Source organism: Struthio camelus, chromosome 5 (assembly GCF_040807025.1).
Source record: "Struthio camelus isolate bStrCam1 chromosome 5, bStrCam1.hap1, whole genome shotgun sequence".
NCBI lineage: Eukaryota > Metazoa > Chordata > Aves > Struthioniformes > Struthionidae > Struthio > Struthio camelus.
Window position 1 is genome coordinate 7,522,601 of NC_090946.1, and position 21,248 is coordinate 7,543,848.

The 21,248-nt window shown below is 71.4% G+C and overlaps 2 protein-coding genes across 4 annotated transcripts; one reads left to right on the plus strand and one right to left on the minus strand.

Moving 5' to 3' along the window:
* Positions 1-820: 820 nt before the first annotated feature.
* On the minus strand, positions 821-5,915 carry RTN4RL2 (reticulon 4 receptor like 2). The gene is made up of 3 exons (XM_068944487.1): positions 5,812-5,915; positions 3,038-3,522; positions 821-1,721 (listed from the first exon to the last, which is right to left on the minus strand). The coding sequence occupies exons 1-3, from the start codon at positions 5,843-5,845 to the stop codon at positions 984-986; spliced, it is 1,257 nt and encodes a 418-aa protein (XP_068800588.1). The 5' UTR covers positions 5,846-5,915; the 3' UTR covers positions 821-983.
* Positions 5,916-8,124: 2,209 nt separating this feature from the next.
* On the plus strand, positions 8,125-20,222 carry SLC43A3 (solute carrier family 43 member 3). 3 transcript variants are annotated; one of them, XM_068944489.1, is made up of 13 exons: positions 8,125-8,166; positions 11,555-11,773; positions 13,615-13,744; positions 14,295-14,341; positions 14,442-14,518; positions 14,626-14,718; positions 15,865-16,004; positions 16,092-16,219; positions 16,863-17,018; positions 17,142-17,246; positions 17,334-17,520; positions 17,594-17,717; positions 19,973-20,222. In XM_068944489.1, the coding sequence occupies exons 2-13, from the start codon at positions 11,572-11,574 to the stop codon at positions 20,126-20,128; spliced, it is 1,545 nt and encodes a 514-aa protein (XP_068800590.1). In that variant the 5' UTR covers positions 8,125-8,166; positions 11,555-11,571; the 3' UTR covers positions 20,129-20,222. The 3 variants fall into 3 exon arrangements, with proteins under 3 accessions (XP_068800590.1, XP_068800591.1, XP_068800592.1); XM_068944490.1 differs by lacking the exon at positions 8,125-8,166 and adding an exon at positions 11,062-11,298; XM_068944491.1 differs by lacking the exon at positions 8,125-8,166 and having other exon boundaries at positions 11,484-11,773; positions 17,607-17,717; positions 19,973-20,220.
* The last annotated feature ends 1,026 nt before the right edge of the window (positions 20,223-21,248 follow it).

Sequence of the window (21,248 nt, forward strand, 5' to 3'; positions counted from 1 at the left end):
CACCCCCTGGGGACACCTGCGGGGACAGGCGCAGGGACAGCCGGAGAGAGACACCCCCTGGGGACACCCGGAAAGAGACACCACCCAGGGACACCTGCACAGAAGCAGCCCAGAGGTGCGTGTGTGCACACACACCGGGGGACACAGGCAGGGACACCCCCAGGGACAGCCAGAGAGAGACAGCCCAGGGACACCCCCATGGGGACACCTGCACGAAGGCACCCTGGAGACACACGCGTGCACCAGAGACAGCCGGAGAGAGACACCCCAGAGACACAGGCATAAGGGACAGCCGGAGAGAGACAGCCCAGGGATGCTTGGACCCCCACAGGGACAGCTGGAGAGAGCCCAGGGACACCCGCCCGGAGACACCCTAGAGACACACGCACTCACACCGGCACAGCCGCACAGGCACAGCCGCACGGGGACACCCCAGAGACGGGTGCATACACCCGTGCAGAGGGACGCCTGCACAGAGCCGTCCCGAAGACCGAGCCGCGTGCCCCCGCCTGCCGCAAACACTCGGACAGGGACAGCCGGAGAGGGCACGAGACACCCCAGCGACACACACACGGCCGCCGCGCCGGAGGCAGGGGGTGCGCGCTCGTGCCCCGCCGTCCCCGGGGGCTCCTCCGGACCACGGAGGTCGGGGCGCCGGCACGCACCGCGTCTCACGTTACACCCCGCCGCGCCGGGAATAGCAGCGGTGCCGGCGGCGGGGGGGCATCAATATTTCACGAGGAGAAAGACGTGACCTGGAAAAGCTCCGGCGGTGCCCGGCCCCCCCCCACCACCGCCGCCGCCAGCCGAGGCGCCGCTCTCCCAAAATAAGACCATTTTTAATAAATAATCTCCAACCTTTTCGGTTCCCGAGGTGGGGGGGGGGGGGTCACTCAGGAGCAAAGGCAGGGGGGTGCTCGCAGTCCTGGGGGGGCCCCCCGGCCCACTCGCACCGCCGGCAGGTCCCGGGAGGGGGGGGGCGCTCAGATTTGGGGCAGCAGCAGCAGCAGGGGCAGCAGGGCGGCGGGTCGGGGGGCCGGGGCGGGCGAGGGTAAGGGGGCGCAAGGGGAGCGGGGGCAGCGGCCGGCCGCTTCGGCGGGGGTCCCGTAACCCCCCCAGTAGTCGCTGGGGTGCGGCCGGGTTTGGGGACCCCGGAGGTCGTGGGGGGGCAGGTCGCGGTAGAAAGCGGAGGGCGGCGCGGCCGGCAGGGTGCCGGGGCGCCCCGGCGGACCCCCGTCGGCGGCGGCACCCTCTCCTTCCTCCTCCTCCTCCTCCTCCTCCTCGTCGTCGGCGCGGGGCGGGGGGCAGCCGTCGAAGTCGGCGGGGCGCAGGTGCCGCAGGTCGGTGCCGCGGCGCCGCGGGGGGCTGGCGCAGAGGACGGCCGAGCTCGAGACGCGGGTGCGGCGGAACCAGGCCCAGAGCGGGCGCGCGCGGCAGTCGCAGGCCCAGGGGTTGGCGTTGAGGCGGAGGAACTGGAGGGCGGGCAAGGCGGCCAGCGGGTCCCCCGGCAGCGCCGCCAGGCTGTTGTTGAACAGGTAGAGGATGGTGAGGCGGGCCAGGCCGCGGAAAGCGCGCCGGTGCACGGCGGCCAGGCGGTTGGCGTGCAGCAGCAGGCGGTCCAGGCTCGCCAGCCCCCGGAAGACGCCCTCCGACAGCGCCCGCACCCGGTTGCCGTGTAGGAAGAGGTGGCTCAGGTTGGCCAGGTCGGCGAAGAGGTCGTCCTGCGGGGGGGGGGGGGGTGACGGCGGTGACGGTCCCATGGGTGTCTCTTGTCACCCTGCCTCGTGCATCCTACCCCATGGGTGTCCGCCCCCTGCATCCCTACTCCATGCACCCTGCTCCATGGGTGTCCCCCTGCATCCTGGTCCTTGTCCCACGGGTGTCTCTTGTCACCCTGCCTCGTGCATCCTATGCCTTGGGTGTCCCCCTGCATCCTGGTCCTTGTCCCATGGGTGTCTCTTGTCTCCCCGCCTCGTGCATCCCACCCCATGGGTGTCCCCCTGCATCCTGGTCCTTGTCCCACAGGTGTCCCTTGTCTCCCTGCCTTGTGCATCCCACCCCATGGGTGTCCCCCTGCATCCTGGTCCTTGTCCCACGGGTGTCCCTTGTCTCCCTGCCTTGTGCATCCCACCCCATGGGTGTCCCCCTGCATCCTGGTCCTTGTCCCACGGGTGTCCCTTGTCTCCCTGCCTTGTGCATCCCACCCCATGGGTGTCCCCCTGCATCCTGGTCCTTGTCCCACAGGTGTCCCTTGTCTCCCTGCCTTGTGCATCCCACCCCATGGGTGTCCCCCTGCATCCTGGTCCTTGTCCCACGGGTGTCTCTTGTCTCCCCGCCTCGTGCATCCCACCCCATGGGTGTCCCCCTGCATCCTGGTCCTTGTCCCACAGGTGTCCCTTGTCTCCCTGCCTTGTGCATCCCACCCCATGGGTGTCCCCCTGCATCCTGGTCCTTGTCCCACAGGTGTCCCTTGTCTCCCTGCCTTGTGCATCCCACCCCATGGGTGTCCCCCTGCATCCTGGTCCTTGTCCCACGGGTGTCCCTTGTCTCCCTGCCTTGTGCATCCCACCCCATGGGTGTCCCCCTGCATCCCTGCCCTCATCCCATGGGTGTCTCTTGTCACCCTGCCTCATGCATCCTATGCCATGGGTGTCCCCATGCATCCTGGTCCTTGTCCTACGGGTGTCTTTTGTCACCCTGCCTTGTGCATCCCACCCCATGGGTGTCTCCCTGCATCCCTACCTCATGCACCCTGCCCCACGGGCACCCCCCCTGCATCCACACCTTTGTCCCACGGGTGCCCCTTGTCACCTTGCCCCATGCAGCCTGCCCCATGGCCATCACTGTTCTTGTCCCATGGGCGTCTCTTGTCACCCTGCCCCATGGGCATCCCCCTGCCACCTTGTCCTTGCTCCAGGGGCATCCCTCGTCACCCTGGCCAGAGGACCCCTTAGAGCTCCTCGCCCGACCCCGCCGGTGGCTTTCCCGCCCACCCCGTGGGCATGTCCCCCATCCGCAGCCGTCCCCGGGGCCGCACCTGCAGGTAGAGCAGCCCGTTCTCCTGCAGGTAGAGGTACTGGAGGCTGTGGAGGCCGCGGAAGATGGCGCTGGGCAGGCTGGCCAGCTGGCACCGGTAGAGGTGCAGGGCCTGGAGGCGCCGGAGGCCGTGGAAGGTGTCGGGCGCCAGGGCCCGGAGGTGCGGGTTGTCGCCCAGGTCGAGCTCCTCGAGGGCGGGCAGGTGGCGGAAGGTGCCCGGCTGGATGGAGGAGATGTTGTTGGAGTAGAGCCAGAGGGTGACGGTGCTGGGCCCGAAGGTGCCGGCCCGCAGCGCCCCGATGACGTTGTTCTGCAGGAAGAGGCGGCGGGCGCCGGGCGGCAGCCCCGCGGGCACCGCGGAGAAGTTGTTGGCCTGGCAGCTGACGGTGGGCGGCGAGACGTAGCAGGTGCAGAGCGCGGGGCAGGCGGGCGCCCCGCCGGGCACCCACGCCAGCGCCGCCAGGAGCAGGGCCGCCAGGCGCCGGCCTGCGGGCACAGGGCGCGGGGCGTCAGCCCGGGGGCACGGCCGCCAGCCCCCGGCCGCTGCGGCCCCCTCCTCTCCCCCCGCCGCGTGCCCCGTCCCAGCGCAGGGTCCCCGAGGGCATCGACTGCCCCGGGGGCTTGCAGCACCCCAGGGAGTCTCCTGGGGCTGAGGGCACCCTATAGGGCTGAGCACCCCAAGGAGCCCCCCAGGGCACAGACCACCCCGTGGCACTGTGCACCCCAAGGAGCCCCCTGGGGCTAGGGGCACCCTGTAGGGCTAAGCACCCCAAGAAGCCCTCCAGGGCACAGACCACCCCATGGCACTGTGCACCCCAAGGAGCCCCCTGGGGCCGAGGGCACCCTATAGGGTTGAGCACCCCAAGGAGCACTCCGGGGCTAAGCACACCCTATAGGGCTGAGCACCCCAAGGAGCCCCCCAGGACCGAGGGCACCCTGTAGGGCTGAGCACCCCAGGGAGCCCTCCAGGGCACGGACCACCTTGTGGGGCTGGGCACCCCAAGGAGCCCCCTGGGGCTGAGGGCATCCTGTAGGGCTGAGCACCCCAAGGAGCCCCCTGGAGCTGAGGGCACCCTATAGGGCTGAGCACCCCAGGGAGCCCTCCAGGGCATGGACCACCTTGTGGGGCTGGGCACCCCAAGGAGCCCCCTGGGGCTAGGAGCACCCTGTAGGGCTGAGCACCCCAGGGAGCCCTCCAGGGCACGGACCACCTTGTGGGGCTGGGCACCCCAAGGAGCCCCCTGGGGCTAGGAGCACCCTGTAGGGCTGAGCACCCCAGGGAGCCCTCCAGGGCACGGACCACCTTGTGGGGCTGAGCACCCCAAGGAGCCCCCTGGGACCGAGGGCACCCTGTAGGGCTGAGCACCCCAGGGAGCCCTCCAGGGCACGGACCACCCCGTGGCACTGTGCACCCCAAGGAGCCCCCTGAGTCTGAGGGCACCCTATAGGGCTAAGCACCCCAAGGAGCCCCCCAGGACCGAGGGCACCCTTTTGGGGTGAGCACCCCAAGGAGCCCCCTGGGGCACTGACTCCCCCCACCTTGGGCCATGCACCCAGAGGAGCCCCCAGAGCTGCAACTGCCCCATAGCGCTGTGCCCCCCAAGGAGCCCCCCAAGGGCCTTGACACCCCACAGGGGCACCCTCCCTGCAGCCCTGCCGAGGGCACTGCCCCCCCCTCCAAGCCCCTGGGGGAGGGGGGTCCGTGGGGAGCCCCCGGGGCTGCAACCACCCCAGAGCACCCCAAGGACCCTCCGGGGTGCTGACCAGCCCTTAGGGCCACGCTCTCGCGGGGAGAGTCGGCAACCCCCTCTTCCCCCCCCCCACCCCACCCCGCGGCGGGGCCGGCCCACGTGCGCGCGTGCCGCGGGCCACGTGCGGGGCGGCGCACGCGTGGGCGCGGGCTGACGCGCTCGCCCGGTGACACGCGCCGCCGCCGCCGCCGTTCCTGTTGTTCGCACCGCCGCCTCCGCCCCCCCCGCCCCCCCCTCCGCGCGCGCGCGCGCGAGCCCCCACCCCCGCCGCGAGCGCGCGTGGGGAAGGGAAAGAGGAAGGAAGCGGGGCGCGCCCTGCCCCGCCGCTGCAACCCGAGCGCTTCATCCATAATTCAAGCCGGGCGGCCTGGCCCGGTGCCGGCGGTGGGGGGGGGAGGCTCCGAGCTCCCTTCTCCTCCCCCCCCCGCGGCGTGGGGCGGGGAAGGAGAGAGGGGGGGGTGCGAGGAGCCGCTGGCGCCGCCCCCCTCCCCCGGCGCGCCCCCCCCCCGCGCCCCCCTCCCGCGCCCCATCTGTCACTCCCCCTCGCCGCGGGCTGACTCAGTTTGGCGCTGAAGTCACCGGCTCCCGGGCCCGCTCCCCGTGCCAACCGGCCCCCAACACCCCCCCCCCCCACAAGCCGCCACCGTCCCGCTCCGCTCCCGTAGCGGTTCCAGGCACCGCACCTTCCCCCCCGCGGCTGCGCACCCCGGCACCTCCGCGACCCCCCCTCCTCCAACCGACCGTGCCCATCACCGTGGCATCGGGCAGCCTCGCACACGGGATGCTCCCCCCCCCACCCCCAACTCCTCAACCACCGCAGGTTGGCACCGGGCACCCCCCCCGAGGCCCCGTTAAGGCAGGCTGTGCAGCGGAGCACCCACGGCCCCACGTTAGGTGCCGCCGTGCGCCCCGAGGTGTCCTCGGGCACCCGACGGCTTCCCCGGGCCGCCCCACGGCGGGCGGCTCCGCAGCCCGGCTCCCCCCCGGGTCCCGGTGCCGGTGCCGGTGCCGGGCCCGCGCCTACCTTGGGGCAGGTCCCGAGCCGTCCGGGGCAGCATGGCGGGGGCGGGCGGGCGCTGCCCACCGGGGCCGGGACGGGGGCTCAGGCTCTGCCCGCCGCCCGGGCGCTCATGGCCGGTGCCGGGGGGGCTGCGCGCCCCGTTACCCCCCCGCTGCGCCGCCGCCGGGAGCAGCCGCCGCCGCCGCGAGGCATGGCCCGGCCCGGCACGGGTGGGCCCGGCACGGGTGGGCCCGGCACGGCGCTGCCCGCGGCTCCCGGAGGGTCTGAGCCCTGCCCGGCGCCGCGCCTTATCCCGGGGCGGCCGCGCTCCGCCCCCCGCCGCCGGCCCCGCCGCTTAACCCTTCCCGGGCCGGACCGGACCGCTGCGTCCCACGGCGCTGCCCGCCGCCGGGGTGCCCACGGGGAGCACGGCACCCACCGGGGCACGCGCTGAGCCGGGTGGGGCCGCCCGCTGGGGGACTCGGTGTGCGGTGCTCACGCTGGGCGCGGGGCGGCCGGGAGGATCGCCACGCGGGACGCGGAAGCCACGTGGGGTTGACTGCCGGCCACGCGCGACTCAGGGGGCGGTACCCGTACGGACGTGGGAATCACCGAGGGGGTGCCCACGGAGGACACGGGACCCTCTGGCAGCGGCCCCTTAGGCACGTGGGAAACACCAGGAGCTGCCCACCGGAGACATGGCGACCCGCTTGCGGGGCTGCAAGCCTGCACTACGGAGGGAGACGCCCACGGGGCAGAGGTGCCCACCCGGGATCTGGGGACTCGCACAGGGGCACCGTGCGTGGCAGCTACCCACACGGCTACGGGGAAGCACGGCGGGGGGGAGCTGCCCGCGGGGAAGCACGAGTGGACCGCATGGGGGCTGTGCACGCGGGGCGCAGGGCGGCGCCCCACGCGGGGATGGGCGCCCCACGCGGGACCGCGGCACCGCGCGGAAAGCCGGCTGGGCCACGTGGCCGGCGGGGCGCTGTCCATGGTGCTGGCTGCCGGCTCCACCCGAGGCGGCGGGGCGTCCCGCGTGGGTGCGGGACTGCGGCGCCCCCGGGCGGCGGCGGCGATGGGCCGGGGAGGGCTGCGCGGGTCCGTGCCAGGCTGCGGCGGCACAATCTGGCAGCCGGTTTGTTTGCGGTGCTGCCTCCGGCGCGGCTCCCGGTGAGCGAAATATCACAAGCTGGAGAGACAGACGCCGGCGGGGAGCGGTGGGCGTCGCGGGCGGCACCGGGCTGACTCAGGGGCCGCCATCCGCTCGCTGCCCCGTCGAGGCCTCCCGGGCGGCCGGGGGTCCCCAGCGCCCCGGGTCCTCGGCCCCCGGCGTCGAGCTGCGCCCGCTCGGTGCCACCCTCCTGCGCTTCCCTCCTACCCTATAGGCCCCATACGCCTGCCAGCCTCGGGGGGTGCCGGGCCGCCCTCCCCAAGGGTGCGGCCAACACCCTGTGCTCTGCCCGCCCGGGTGCCGGCTGGAGAGGGGCCCCCCGCTCCACGGGGGGTATCCGGAGAGAGGCCAGGCAGGGGGGCCCTGATGGGGATAGATGGACGGAGACGTAGGGGCAGAGCCGGGCGGCGTTGGGTGGGTTGACGGGGCGGGTGGAGGAGGACAGCTGGAACAGCGAGGAGACGGACGGACGGACGGACGGGTGGGTGCACGGAGGGACGGGCGGGCGGACAGCCGGAGGGAAGAGCGGATGGGCGAAGGGGCAGGTGAACGGGTGCGGGGAGGGCTGGGGGTGGCGGGCGAGGGTGGCTGGAGAGGGCCATGGAAGGGCAGAGCGGGAGGACGGAGGGGCAGGAGGGCGAAGAGAAGACGGGCAGGTGGTTGGATGGAGGGGGAGGACGGACGGAGGGCTAGACGCAACGGGCGAGAGAACGGATGGGCTTGTGACTGGAGGGGGACAGATGGATGGATGGGTGGACGGGCAGACGGACGGGTGGATGGGTGAGCAGATGAACGGCTGGGTGGCGGGGTGGGGACGGCGCCGGGGCTGGGTGCGTGGACGGGTGAAGGGATGAATGGGGAGCGGGCGGCTGGGGGGCAGGCGGAGGAGCCCGGGGAGCTGCAGAGGCGGGTGGGCGGACGGGACGGGGACCTGCGGGGCGGCACGGGGGAGGCAGTCGGGACAGCGATGCCAAAGCCGGGGCGGCGGAGCGGGGCAGCCCCCCTCGGGGGAAGGCCTAGGCGCCGGGCGAGGACCGGCAGGGCCGGGGCCGGGGCCGGGCGCGGGGGGGGGCGGCAGCGGGATGCTGCTGGGCTGCCGCTGCCGGGGCTGGCCCGGGGCTTCCGCGGCCCTGGCGCGTCGGGGGCGGGTCGCCGCCGCTCCGCCTCCCACGACCAAGGACGGAGCGGGTGCTGCCGGGCTGGCGGTGAGTGCGCTTCCCGCGCCGAGCCGGGCCGCGCCGGGCCGGGCCGAGCCGAGCCGAGCCGAGCGGAGCCGAGCGGATCCGAGCCGGGCCGAACCGAGCCGGGCCGAGCCGAGCGGAGCCGAGCCGGGCCGAGCCGGGCCGAGCCGAGCCGAGCCGAGCGGAGCCGAGCCGGGCCGAACCGAGCCGAGCCGAGCGGAGCCGAGCGGCGCGCCGCGGCGGGCTGAGCCGAACCGGGGCGGGGTCCGGCCCGGCCCGGCCCACCGCCGGCCCCGGTGCCGCCGAGCCGAGCCGGGCGGCACCGCGCCGCCGCATCCCCGAGCCCACGTGCGGGGCCCTGGGCGGGCGAGGCGTTGGCCGGGCCCGGGGAGGCGGGCGCGGAGCTCCGGCCTGGCCCACGCGGGTGGGGGAGGCGGGGGGGGGTCACTCGCGGCGGCGGGCTCAGCCGGCCGGGGAGGGGGGAGCTGCGATGGGCGCCGGGGGGCTGCGGTGTGGGGGGCCGCGACTGGGGCAGGAAGGAGAGCTGCTATGCAGGGCGAGACGGGGGCTGGCGTATAGGGTGACTCAGGGGCTGGGCTATAGGGTGACTCAGGGAGCTGGGCTATAGGTAGCCAGGGGGCTGGAATATAGGGTGACTCAGGGAGCTGGGCTATAGGTAGCCAGGGGGCTGGAATATAGGGTGACTCAGGGAGCTGGGCTATAGGTAGCCAGGAGGCTGGGCTATAGGTAGCCAGGGAGCTGGGCTATAGGTAGCCAGGAGGCTGGGATATAGGGTGACTCAGGGGGCTGGGCTATAGGTAGCCAGGGGGCTGGGATATAGGGTGATCTGGCGGCTGGGATATCAGATGTCCAGGGGGCTGGGATATAATGTGACCAGGGAGCTGGGATAGTGGATGTCCAGGGAGCTGGGCTATAGGGCGACCCAGGGGCTGGGCTATAGGGTGACCCAGTGGGCTGGGCTATAGGGTGACCCAGGGGCTGGGATATAGGTGGCCAGGGGGCTGAGACTTGGGGACGATGGCACACTGGGCAATTGGGCTGTGTCGGAGGTGGGGGGGGGTTCATAGCGCGCTGAGCCATGGGGCTGCGTCCTGGGGGCCGTGGGGCTGCGACGTGGGGGCTGCGGCAGGCCGGGCCGCGGCGACATCCTCCCCCCAGCGCAGGCAGCCGCAGGCACGCTGGGGTCCGGTGCCCACCTCCGGGCCGGGTGACCCCTCGCCTGGGAATCGGGCTGTGCAGCCCCGGCTGCTGCCGTGCCCTCCCCGGGTTCCTGTCGCAACTTCCTCCTCTTCCTCTTCCCCCTCCTCCTCCTTCTGAGTGCCCCACCGCAACCGTCGTCAGCGCAGCGTGCCCCGGCAGGGCCTCGCTCGCCCGCCCCGCGTGCCGCATCAGCGCTTCGGCACCGGCTCCTGCCGCCCTTGCGTCCCTGCCCGAGGGCGCCCGTGCCCGCCTGCTCGGCGGCGGGGCAGGGAGGGCGCCGAGGTCCCCCCGCGCCTTGTGCGAGGCGGCTCGCCGGGGCGAGGAGGGGGCCCGAGCCCAACCCCGTAGCAGACACCGGAGAATCCCCCCCCCAGCTCCCCCGGGAGCCGGCCGAGAGCAGCCAACCGTCCTCAAGGGTGACAGGCCTCCCCCCCCCGGGGAAACAGCCACGCTCTCCTTCAAATTAATCATTACAATCAACAAGCCTGCGGGAGCCGGAGTGAGTCCGGCCCCCTCCCGGACGCCTGGGTCCCTTCTGGGGTGGGGGTGCAGGGGGCTGATCGTCTGGCTCCAGGGCTGTCCTATCTGTCCCTGCCCTGTCCCCTGCCCCCAGGTCGCCTGGTCTGGGGGTCTCAGCGTGGGGAGCCTGCGAGGGAGGGCTGTGCTGCTCTCCGTGCTGTGTGCCGAGCTGGCGAGACCTCAGGCTGCTCGGCCTCGGCCGTGGCTCAGCCCTAGCCCACGGGTGTCTCCAGGTGTCTGCAGTGGTCCTGGGTGGGTGATGCTACCATGGGGTGTCTGCAGCAGTCCCACGTGGATGACACCACCGAGGGGTATCTGCAACAGTCCTGGGTGGGTGACAGCACTGTGGGGTGTCTACAACAGTCCTGAGCAGGTGACACCACCGAGGGGTGTCTGCAACAGCCCTGGGTGGGTGACACCATGTGGGGTGTCTGCAACAGTCCCGGGTGGGTGACACCACTGAGGGGTGTCTCCAACAGTCCTGGGCAGGTGACACCGCTGTGGGCTGTCTGCAACAGTCCTGGGTGGGTGACACCACTGAGGGGGCATCAGCAGCAGTCCCGGGTGGGTGACACCACCGAGGGGCGTCTGCAGCAGTCCTGGGTGGGTGACAGCACTGTGGGGTGTCTGCAGCAGTCCCGGGTGGGTGACACCACCGAGGGGTGTCTGCAGCAGTCCCGGGCGGGTGACACCGCTGTGGGCTGTCTGCAGCAGTCCCGGGTGGGTGACACCACCGAGGGGCGTCAGCAGCAGTCCCGGGTGGGTGACACCGCTGTGGGCTGTCTGCAGCAGTCCCGGGTGGGTGACACCACCGAGGGGCGTCAGCAGCAGTCCCGGGTGGGTGACACCGCTGTGGGGTGTCTGCAACAGTCCCGGGTGGGTGACACCACCGAGGGGCGTCTGCAGCAGTCCTGGGTGGGTGACAGCACTGTGGGGTGTCTGCAGCAGTCCCGGATGGGTGACACCACCGAGGGGTGTCTCCGGCAGTCCTGGGTGGGTGACAGCACTGTGGGGTTTCTGCAGCAGTCCCGGATGGGTGACACCACCGAGGGGTGTCTGCAACAGTCCTGGGCAGGTGACACCGCTGTGGGGTGTCTGCGGCAGTCCCGGATGGGTGACACCACCGAGGGGTGTCTCCGGCAGTCCTGGGTGGGTGACAGCACTGTGGGGTGTCTGCAGCAGTCCCGGGCGGGTGACACCACCGAGGGGTGTCTCCGGCAGTCCCAGGCGGGTGACGCTGGCTGCGCCCCAGGAGCCCGGCAGCAGCTCCCGCCGCCCCGGACCGGGTGCCACCGGGTGCCACCCACCTGGGCCGAGGTGCCCGGGCCCCCGGGCGTCACCTCCGGCCTCGGACGGACGTACGGCACCGTCTGGCCCCGCTGCCCGGGTTAATCTTTAGCCGCTCAGCCGACCCAGGCATGTTTGTCTTCCCGGCCGGGCTGGTAATGAGGCTTCATTAGCAGCCATGAAAAGGCGGCGGGAGAGCATGCGAGCGCGGGAAGCGGAGGGGGGGGACACGCCGGCGGGCAGCGGGGCCGATGCCCGGCCGGGCGCCGGGGAGGCGGCGTGACGCGGGGACGATAAGGGTCGGCCCGGCGGGGGCGAGCGGTGTGTGCGCGGGGGAGATTAGCGGCCCGGCTGACCGGCGTGCCGTTTTTTGCCTGCCCGGCAGGCGCGGGGCCCGCCGGCATGGCGGTGGCGGCGGCGGCGGGCGCGGGGCTGCCCAAGCGCCTGGCCACCCTGCTGTCGGGGCTGCTGGAGTGCGGCGCCTTCTGCGGCGTCATCTTCGGCTGGGCCTCCCTCGTCTTCGTGCTCAAGGAGCTGGGCTACTTCCAGGAGCTGTGCCAGCCCACCGCCAGCCCCGGCCCCAACGGCACCGCCGCCCTCCTCGGTAGGACCCCCCCCCTCCCCGTCCCCTGTCCCGTCACCTCCCTGTCCCCCTGACCCCAGGGCCGCCGGCTCCGTCCCGCGGTCGCCCCGTGGTGCCCCCCTGGTCATGCTGCTGGTGGCCAGGTGCTGTGCCTGTGGCCCGGGAAGCCACGGCGGTGCTGTCCCTTGGTCCGGCTGTCCTGCACCTGTGTCCCTGCTGTCTCAGTGGCCCGTGATCCCCCATGTCCCTGCTGTCCTGCACCTCCCTGTCCCCACTGTCCTGGTGGCCTGTGATCCCCCATGTCCCTGCTGTCCTGGTGGCCCATGATCCCTCATGTCCCCGCTGTCCTGCACCTCCCTGTCCCCACTGTCCTGGTGGCCTGTGATCCCCCATGTCCCTGCTGTCCTGCACCTCTGTCCCGGTGGCCCGTGATCCCCCATGTCCCTGCTGTCCTGCACCTCCCTGTCCCCGCTGTCCCGGTGGCCTGTGATCCCCCATGTCCCTGCTGTCCTGCACCTCCCTGTCCCCACTGTCCTGGTGGCCTGTGATCCCCCATGTCCCTGCTGTCCTGGTGGCCTGTGATCCCCCATGTCCCTGCTGTCCTGCACCTCTGTCCCGCTGGCCCGTGATCCCCCATGTCCCTGCTGTCCTGCACCTCCCTGTCCCCGCTGTCCTGGTGGCCTGTGATCCCCCATGTCCCTGCTGTCCTGCACCTCTGTCCCTGCTATCCCAGTAGCCCGTGATCCCTCATGTCCCTGCTGTCCTGCACCTCCCTGTCCTCACTGTCCTGGTGGCCTGTGATCCCCCATGTCCCTGCTGTCCTGCACCTCTGTCCCTGCTATCCCAGTAGCCCGTGATCCCTCATGTCCCTGCTGTCCTGCACCTCCCTGTCCTCACTGTCCTGGTGGCCTGTGATCCCCCATGACCCTGCTGTCCTGCACCTCTGTCCTGGTGGCCTGTGATCCCCCATGTCCCTGCTGTCCTGGTGGCCCATGATCCCCCATGTCCCTGCTGTCCTGCACCTCCCTGTCCCCGCTGTCCTGGTGGCCTGTGATCCCCCATGTCCCTGCTGTCCTGGTGGCCCATGATCCCCCATGTCCCTGCTGTCCTGCACCTCCCTGTCCCCGCTGTCCTGGTGGCCTGTGATCCCCCATGTCCCTGCTGTCCTGGTGGCCCATGATCCCCCATGTCCCTGCTGTCCTGCACCTCCCTGTCCCCAATGTCCCGGTGGCCTGTGATCCCCATGTCCCTGCTGACTTGCACCTCTGTCCCTGCTGTCCTGGTGGTCCGTGATCCCCCATGTCCCCACTGTCCCGGTGGCCTGTGATCCCCATGTCCCTGCTGTCCTGCATCTCTGTCCCCGCTGTCCCAGTGGCCTGTGATCCCCCATGTCCCTGCTGTCCTGCACCTCTGTCCCTGCTATCCCAGTAGCCCGTGATCCCTCATGTCGCTGCTGTCCTGCACCTCTGTCCCCACTGTCCCGGTGGCCTGTGATCCCTCATGTTGCTGCTGTCCTGCACCTCTGTCCCCGCTGTCCTAGTAGCCCGTGATCCCCCATGTCCCTGCTGTCCTGCACCTCCCTGTCCTCGCTGTCCTGGTGGCCTATGATCCCCCATGTCCTTGCTGTCCCGGTGGCCTGTGATCCCCCATGTCCCTGCTGTCCTGCACCTCTGTCCCGGTGGCCCATGATCTCTCATGACCCTGCTGTCCCAGTGGCCCGTGATCCCTCATGTCGCTGCTGTCCTGCACCTCTGTCCCTGCTGTCCCAGTGGCCCGTGCTCCCCCATGTCCCTGCTGCCTCGGTGCCCTGTGATGCCCCGTGGCCCCGGTGTCCCCGTGTCCTGCTGACGGCCGCCTTGCAGACTGCAGCGGGCAGGATGAGCAGTTCTCCCTCATCTTCACCATCGGCTCCTTCATGAACAACTTCATGACCTTCCCCATGGGCTACATCTTCGACCGCTTCGGCACCACCGTGGCCCGCTTGATCGCCATGTGAGCGGGCAGGGGACCGGGGCCGCCCGCGGGAGCCTGGCCGGGTCCTTTATCAGGGTGCTGGTGGGGGCCAGGTGCCGTTATCGGGGCTGGGGACCTTATCGGGACGTCCAGGCTGGGTGGGACCAGGAGGGCGCTGCCCACCCCGGGGGTGCGCTCATGTCGGCCCAGGGCCCCAGCGCTGCGCCAGGGGGCTTGTCCATGTCCCCTGCTGCAGCCTGTCCTGGCACCCGTGTCCCGGTGTCCCCAATGGCTCTGGCATGTCTGGGGGACAGGGGGGTGCCAGGGCCAACCCATGTGCAGCACCTCCCCTGCCCCCACGGACCCACCATGCTCTCTGGCCTTCCTGATGTCCCCAGGGACCCCCTAATCTGAGGGTCCCCAATGTCCCTAGGGTCCCACAGATGCCCCATGCCCGTAGGGTGCTATTGGGGGGGTACCATGAGATATCAGGGTACAGGGGTGAGAGAGGTGCCAGTGGGGCAGGCCAGGCGCGGTGGCACCCGCGTGTCACCACGTCCCGCGCATCACCACCGCCCGCGTCTTGCAGCTCCCTCTACACCAGCGGCACCCTGCTCGTCGCCTTCTCCACACCAGGTGAGACCCCCGTGGGTGACCTCCCCGCCCCCGCCCTGCTGGGGTGCCCCCCGGCACCCCTCGGCTCCAGGGCTTCCCCCGCTGACCCCTACGTCCCCAGGCTCCGCCGTGCTGCTCTTCCCAGCCATGTCGCTGCTGTCGGTGGGCGGCATCCTCCTCATCCTCACCAACATGCAGGTGAGGGGCACGGGCAGCTCTGCCCCCCCCGCCCCCCAAAGCCGGGGTGCCCTGCTGGCCCCCCGCACTGGGGCCACTCATGTTGGGGGGGGGTCTCGCCACGCCAGGTGGGCAACCTCTTTGGGAAGTACCGCTCCATCGTCATCACGCTCTACAACGGGGCCTTCGACTCCTCGTCCGCCGTGTTCCTCATCATCAAGGTGGGCAAGGACTGAGGTCAGCGGGGGACGCGGTGGGGGACGCGGCGGGGGACGCGGCTGGGGACACAGACTGGGGCATGGCGGGGGACATGGATTGGGACATGGCTGGGGGACACGGCTGGGGACACGGACTGGGGCGTGTCTGGTGACACAGCTGGGGACACAGCTGGGGACATGTCTGGGGACACGGCTGGGGATATGGCTGGGGATACAACTGGGACATGGATTGGGACACGGCTGGGACACAACTGGGGACATGGCTGGGGACACGGCTGGAGGACCTAGTTGGGGCTGCGGCTGGGACACAACTGGGGACATGGCTGGGGACATGGCTGGGGACACAGCTTGGGACATGGCTGGAGGACCTAGTTGGGGCCACGGCTGGGACACAACTGGGGACATGGCTGGGGACACAGCTGGGGACACGGTTGGGGACATGGCTGAGGACACAGCTGGGGACACGGCTGGGGACACGGCTGGGGACACAGCTGGGGACACAACTGGGGACATGGCTGAGGACACAGCTGGGGACACAGCTGGGGACACAGCTGGGGACACGGTTGGGGACATGGCTGGGGACACGGCTGGGGACACGGCTGGGGACACAGCTGGGGACACAACTGGGGACATGGCTTAGGACACAGCTGGGGACACGGCTGGAGGACCTAGTTGGGGCCGCGGCTGGGACACAACTGGGGACATGGCTGGAGACATGGCTGAGGACACAGCTGGGGACACAGCTGGGGACATGGCTGGGGACACAGCTGGGGACACAACTGGGGACATGGCTGAGGACACAGCTGGGGACACGGTTGGGGACATGGCTGGGACACAACTGGGGACATGGCTGGGGACACGGCTGGGGACACAGCTGGGGACATGGCTGGAGGACCTAGTTGGGGCCACAGCTGGGCCACAGCTGGAGACATGGCTGGGGACACGGCTGGAGGACCTAGTTAGGGCTGCGGCGGGGGCATGGCTGGGGACACAGCTGGGGACATGGCTGGGGACACGGCTGGAGGACCTGGTTGGGGCCGCGGCTGGAGGTGGGGGCGGGCCGGGCTGAGGTGGGCAAGGCGGTGCAGCGCGGCCGTGGCGGCGGGGGCGGTGGCCCGCCCTGCCCCGCGCCAGCCCCGGTGTCCCCAGGTGCTGTTCGAGCGCGGGCTGTCCCTGCGGGCCATGTTCCTCTTCATGGCGGGCTGCAGCGCCTGGCACCTGCTGCGCACCCTCTTCCTCATGCCGCGGCGGCGCGTCCCCTACCCGCTGCCCCCCGCCTACGACTACGGGTAAGGGGCCGGGGGCGCCCGGGGGCGGCCGTGCCCCGCCGCCAGGTGACGGCGCGACGGCGCGCTGACGGCCCCCGGTGCCGGCAGGCTCCGGTGCCACCGGCGGTCCCGCTCGTACCGCACCTACGAGGAGAAGCGGCCGCCGGGCGACGGCGGCGCCGAGGACGTCCCGCTGGAGCCGGGCCTCGAGCCCACCGAGCCTTGCAGCCCCCGAGGTGCGGGGGGGCGGGGCTGCCGCGGGGGGCGGGGCTACGGCGGGGGGCGGGGCGCAGGGGGGGCCAAGGAGAGGGTGGGTGAGCTGGGACAGAGCTGGGGAGGGGGGCGTGTCCCGAACAGGGGCGGGGCCGGTGAAGGCTAAGGGGCGGGGCTAGGTCAATACGGCGTGGGTGCTGCTAGAGGGTGGGCGTGGCTATGCAAATACGGAGCGGGTGTTAATAGAGGGTGGGCGAGGCTGTGTAAATGCAGCGCGGGGGGTCGCTCAGAGGGTGGGCGTGGCCATGCAAATGAGGCACGGGCGTCCCTTGGAGGGTGGGCGTGGCTATGTAAACGCGATGCGGGGTGTTAACAGAGGGTGGGCGTGGCTAGGCAAACACAGCACGGGTGTTGATAGTGGGTGGGCGTGGCTATGCAAAGGCAGCGCGGGAGTGACTCGGGGGTGGGCGTGGCTATGCAAATGTGGCGCGGGAGCGACCGGGGGTGGGCGTGGTTATGTAAATAAAGCACGGGTGTTACCCGGTGGGGAGGGGCATGGGCGCAGCTATGTAAATTGTGGGCGTGTCCCTGACGGTGGGCGTGGCCGAGGCGGTGTTGGGGGCGTGGCCAGCACTGAGCCCCTCCCACCCCGCACCCCCTGGGCAGGTGGCTCCAGCGAGGCGTCCTTCAGGTCCTGCGTGTGCTCGGGGCTCTTCGCCTGGCACGTGACCTGGCTCTCCACCATGCAGCTGCGCCACTACCTCTTCATCGGCACCCTCAACCCGCTGCTGGAGCACCTGGCCCACTCGGACACCGGGCTGGGTACGGGCCGGGGTGGGGGGTGGGGGTGGACGCGCACGGCCCCCCCGCCCCACTCTGGCCTGCACCTCCGGCCCCCCCACCCCGCCGTGGGGCAGCAGCCGCTCTGACCCGTGCCTCCCGCAGTGAGCGTCTACACCAACGCCTTCGCCTTCACCCAGCTCTGCGGCGTGCTCTGCGCCCCCTGGAACGGCCTCATCCTCGACCGCCACAAGCGGGGCAAGGCCGACGGTGAGCGCCGGCGCCGGATGGGGTCCGGGGCGCCCCGACCCGCCACGGCGCCCTGATCCCCTCCCCAACCCCGCTTGCACCCCGCAGGAGCCCCGGACCCGCTGGCTGACCTGCGGGCGTCCGTGCTGTCGTTGGCGGTGACGGTGATGCAGTGCCTGCTGTTCTCCATCTGTGCCGCCGTGCCCGTGCTGCCCGTGCAGTTCGCCACCTTCGCCCTCCAGGTGCTCAGCCGCTCCTTCCTCTACGGGGGCAACGCCGCCTTCCTGGCCATCGCGTGAGTCCACAGGGCGGCGGGGTGGGGGGTGGTGGGGGGCGGCGGCGGCGGCGGGGCTGACGCGGTGCCGCAGGTTCCCCCCGCAGCACTTCGGGAAGCTCTACGGGCTGGCCATGGCCCTGTCGGCGCTGGTGGCCCTGCTGCAGTACCCCTGCTTCGCCCTGGTGCAGGGGCCGCTCCAGGGGAACCCCTTCTACGTGAGTGCCCGGCCCCACGGCGGCACAGGGTGGGGGGTGCTGTCCGTGCTGGGATGAGGGTGCTGGCCCATGGTGGGTTGGGGGTGCTGGCCCATGGTGGGATGGAGGTGCTGCCCCATGGTGTAGGAGGGTGCCCGGACCCATGGTATTGGAGGGTGCTGACCCATGGTGGAAGGGGTGCTGGCCCCATGGTGGGATGGAAGTGCTGGCCCATGGTGTAGGAGGGTGTCTGGCCCCATGGTGTTGGAGGGTGCTGCCCCGTGATGGAAGGGGTGCTGCCCCATGGTGGGATGGAGGTGCTGGCCCATGGTGGGTTGGGGGTGCTGCCCCATGGTGGGATGGAGGTGCTGCCCCATGGTGTAGGAGGGTGCCCGGACCCATGGTATTGGAGGGTGCTGACCCATGGTGGAAGGGGTGCTGGCCCCATGGTGGGATGGAGGTGCTGCCCCATGGTGGGATGGAGGTGCTGGCCCATGGTGCTGGAGGGGCTGCCCCATGGTGTAGGAGGGTGTCTGGCCCCATGGTGTTGGAGGGTGCTGCCCCGTGATGGAAGGGGTGCTGCCCCGTGATGGAAGGGGTACTGGCTCATGGTGGGATGGAGGTGCTGGCCCATGGTGGGTTGGGGGTGCTGGCCCATGGTGGGAAGGGGATGTTGTCCATGGTGTTGGGGAGTGCTGCCCATGGTGGAAGAGGTGCTGCCCCATGGTGGGATGGAGGTGCTGGCCCATGGTGGGTTGGGGGTGCTGCCCCATGGTGGGAGAGATGCTGCCCGTGGTGGAAGGGATGCTGCCCCATGGTGGGATGGAGGTGCTGGCCCATGGTGGGTTGGGGGTGCTGCCCCATGGTGGGAGAGATGCTGGCCCATGGTGGAAGGGATGCTGCCCCATGGTGGGATGGAGGTGCTGGCCTATGGTGGGTTGGGGGTGCTGGCCCATGGTGGGAAGGGGATGTTGTCCATGGTGTTGGGGGGTGCTGGCCCATGGTGTTGGAGGGTGCTGACCCATGGTGGAAGGGATGCTGGCCCATGGTGGGATGGAAGTGCTGGCCCATGGTGGGAAGGGGATGTTGTCCATGGTGTTGGGGAGTGCTGCCCATGGTGGAAGAGGTGCTGCCCCATGGTGGGATGGAGGTGCTGGCCCATGGTGGGTTGGGGGTGCTGCCCCATGGTGGGAGAGATGCTGCCCGTGGTGGAAGGGATGCTGCCCCATGGTGGGATGGAGGTGCTGGCCCATGGTGGGTTGGGGGTGCTGCCCCATGGTGGGAGAGATGCTGGCCCATGGTGGAAGGGATGCTGCCCCATGGTGGGATGGAGGTGCTGGCCCATGGTGGGTTGGAGGTGCTGCCCCATGGTGGGAGAGATGCTGGCCCATGGTGGAAGGGATGCTGCCCCATGGTGGGATGGAGGTGCTGGCCCATGGTGGGTTGGGGGTGCTGGCCCATGGTGGGAAGGGGATGTTGTCCATGGTGTTGGGGGGTGCTGGCCCATGGTGTTGGAGGGTGCTGACCCATGGTGGAAGGGATGCTGGCCCATGGTGGGATGGGGATGTTGTCCATGGTGTTGGGGAGTGCTGCCCATGGTGGAAGAGGTGCTGGCCCATGGTGGGTTGGGGGTGCTGCCCCATGGTGGAAGGGATGCTGCCTTGTGGAGGGATAGGGGTGCTGCCCCATGGTGGGATGGAGGTGCTGGCCCATGGTGGGTTGGGGGTGCTGGCCCATGGTGGGAAGGGGATGTTGTCCATGGTGTTGGGGAGTGCTGCCCCATGGTGGAAGAGGTGCTGCCCCATGGTGGGTTGGGGGTGCTGCCCCATGGTGGGAGAGATGCTGCCCATGGTGGAAGGGATGCTGCCCCATGGTGGGATGGGGGTGCTGTCCCATGGTGGAAGGGATGCTGCCTTGTGGAGGGATAGGGGTGCTGCCCCATGGTGGGATGGAGGTGCTGGCCCATGGTGGGTTGGGGGTGCTGGCCCATGGTGGGAAGGGGATGTTGTCCATGGTGTTGGGGAGTGCTGCCCCATGGTGGAAGAGGTGCTGCCCCATGATGGGAAGGGGGTGCTGCCCCATGGTGGGATGGGGGTGCTGCCCCATGCCGGGAGGTCCTGCCCCACGGCAGGAGGGTGCTCCTGCACCCTTGCACAGGGGCCGTGCCCCGCTGCGGGCCCTTGCTGGGGGTGGGGGGCAGCTTGGGGGCTGCCCAGAGGGTGGGCGGGGGGCACGCGGCGCCCTGACGCGGCCCGCCGTGCCCCCCCCCCCCCCAGGTGAACGTGGGGCTCATCGCCGTGGTGCTGCTGGCCTTCGGCAGCCCCGTGGCCGTGGCCCGCGAGTGCCGGCGGCGGGCCGAGGAGCTGGGTGCTGCCGGCACCCCGCTGGCGGCCCCCCCGGGCGCCGGCAACCGCCGCCAGGCGTCGGGCTGAGCCGCCGGCACCCGCTGGGCGCCTTCCCCACCGCGCTCGGGGGTCCGGCGGGGAGCGGGCGGGGGGTGCCAATAAAGACGCTGGTCGAGCAGACGCCCGCTGCTCTTTCGCCCGCGCCGCCGGGGATTCACCGGGGTCTCGTATAGGGCTGTGCATCCCCCCCCCGGCACTGCCGCCGCTGCCCCCCCCAGCTCTCCCAGTGCCCCCACTGTGCCCGTTGTTTTCCCTCCCCGTGCCCACCCAGTGCCCGCTGTGCCCCCTCCCAGTGCCTCCAGTGCCCCCAGTCCCCATTGCCCCCCTTCCTGTGCCCTCCCAGTGCCCGCTGTGCCTCCTCCCAGTGCCCCCAGTGCCTGCTGTGCCACCTTCCAGTGCCCTCCCAGTGCCCCCAGTGCCCTTAGTGCTCACTGCGCCCCCTCCCAGTGCTCCCCAGTGCCCCCAGTCCCCACTGAGCCCCCTCCCAGTGCCCTCCCAGTGCCCCTAGTGCCCACTGTGCCCCCTCCCAGTGCCTCAGTCCCCATGGCACCCCCTCCCCATGCCCTCCCAGTGCTCCCACTGCCCACTGTGCCTCCTCCCAGTGCCCCCAGTGCCTGCTGCGTCCCCTCCCCATGCCCTCCCAGTGCCGCAGTCCCCATTGCACCCCCTCCCAGTGCCCCCTGTCCACACTGCGCCCCCTCCCAGTGCCGCAGTCCCCATTGCACCCCCTCCCCATGCCCTACCAGTGCCCCCAGTGCCCCCAGTCCCCATTGCCCCCCAGTGCCCCCTGGCCCCCTGCCCGCCCCCGGCCGGCTCCTGGCCGCGGGGGCTGCGGGTGGCGTCGGCGGGGGGCCAGGCGGCAGGGCTGCCCGGGCGCCCAGCTGGCGCAGTGCCAGGGGCGGGGGTCCTGCCAGCGCCAGCCCCCGCGCCCCTCCTGCCGGCAGGGCCACCCCGTCACCCCGGGGTCACCCTGGTGTCACCCCCGGGCCCCCCCCCCCGGGGCGGGTCAGGGCGCCGAGGCCGAGCGGGCGGCGGGTGCGGGGCTGCGCTGGGGCCCTCTGCCCCCCCCAGGGTCACCCCCACGGCCCTTGTGCCCCCCAGGGTCACCCCGTGTCCCTCTGTCCCCCCCCAGGGTCACCCCACGTCC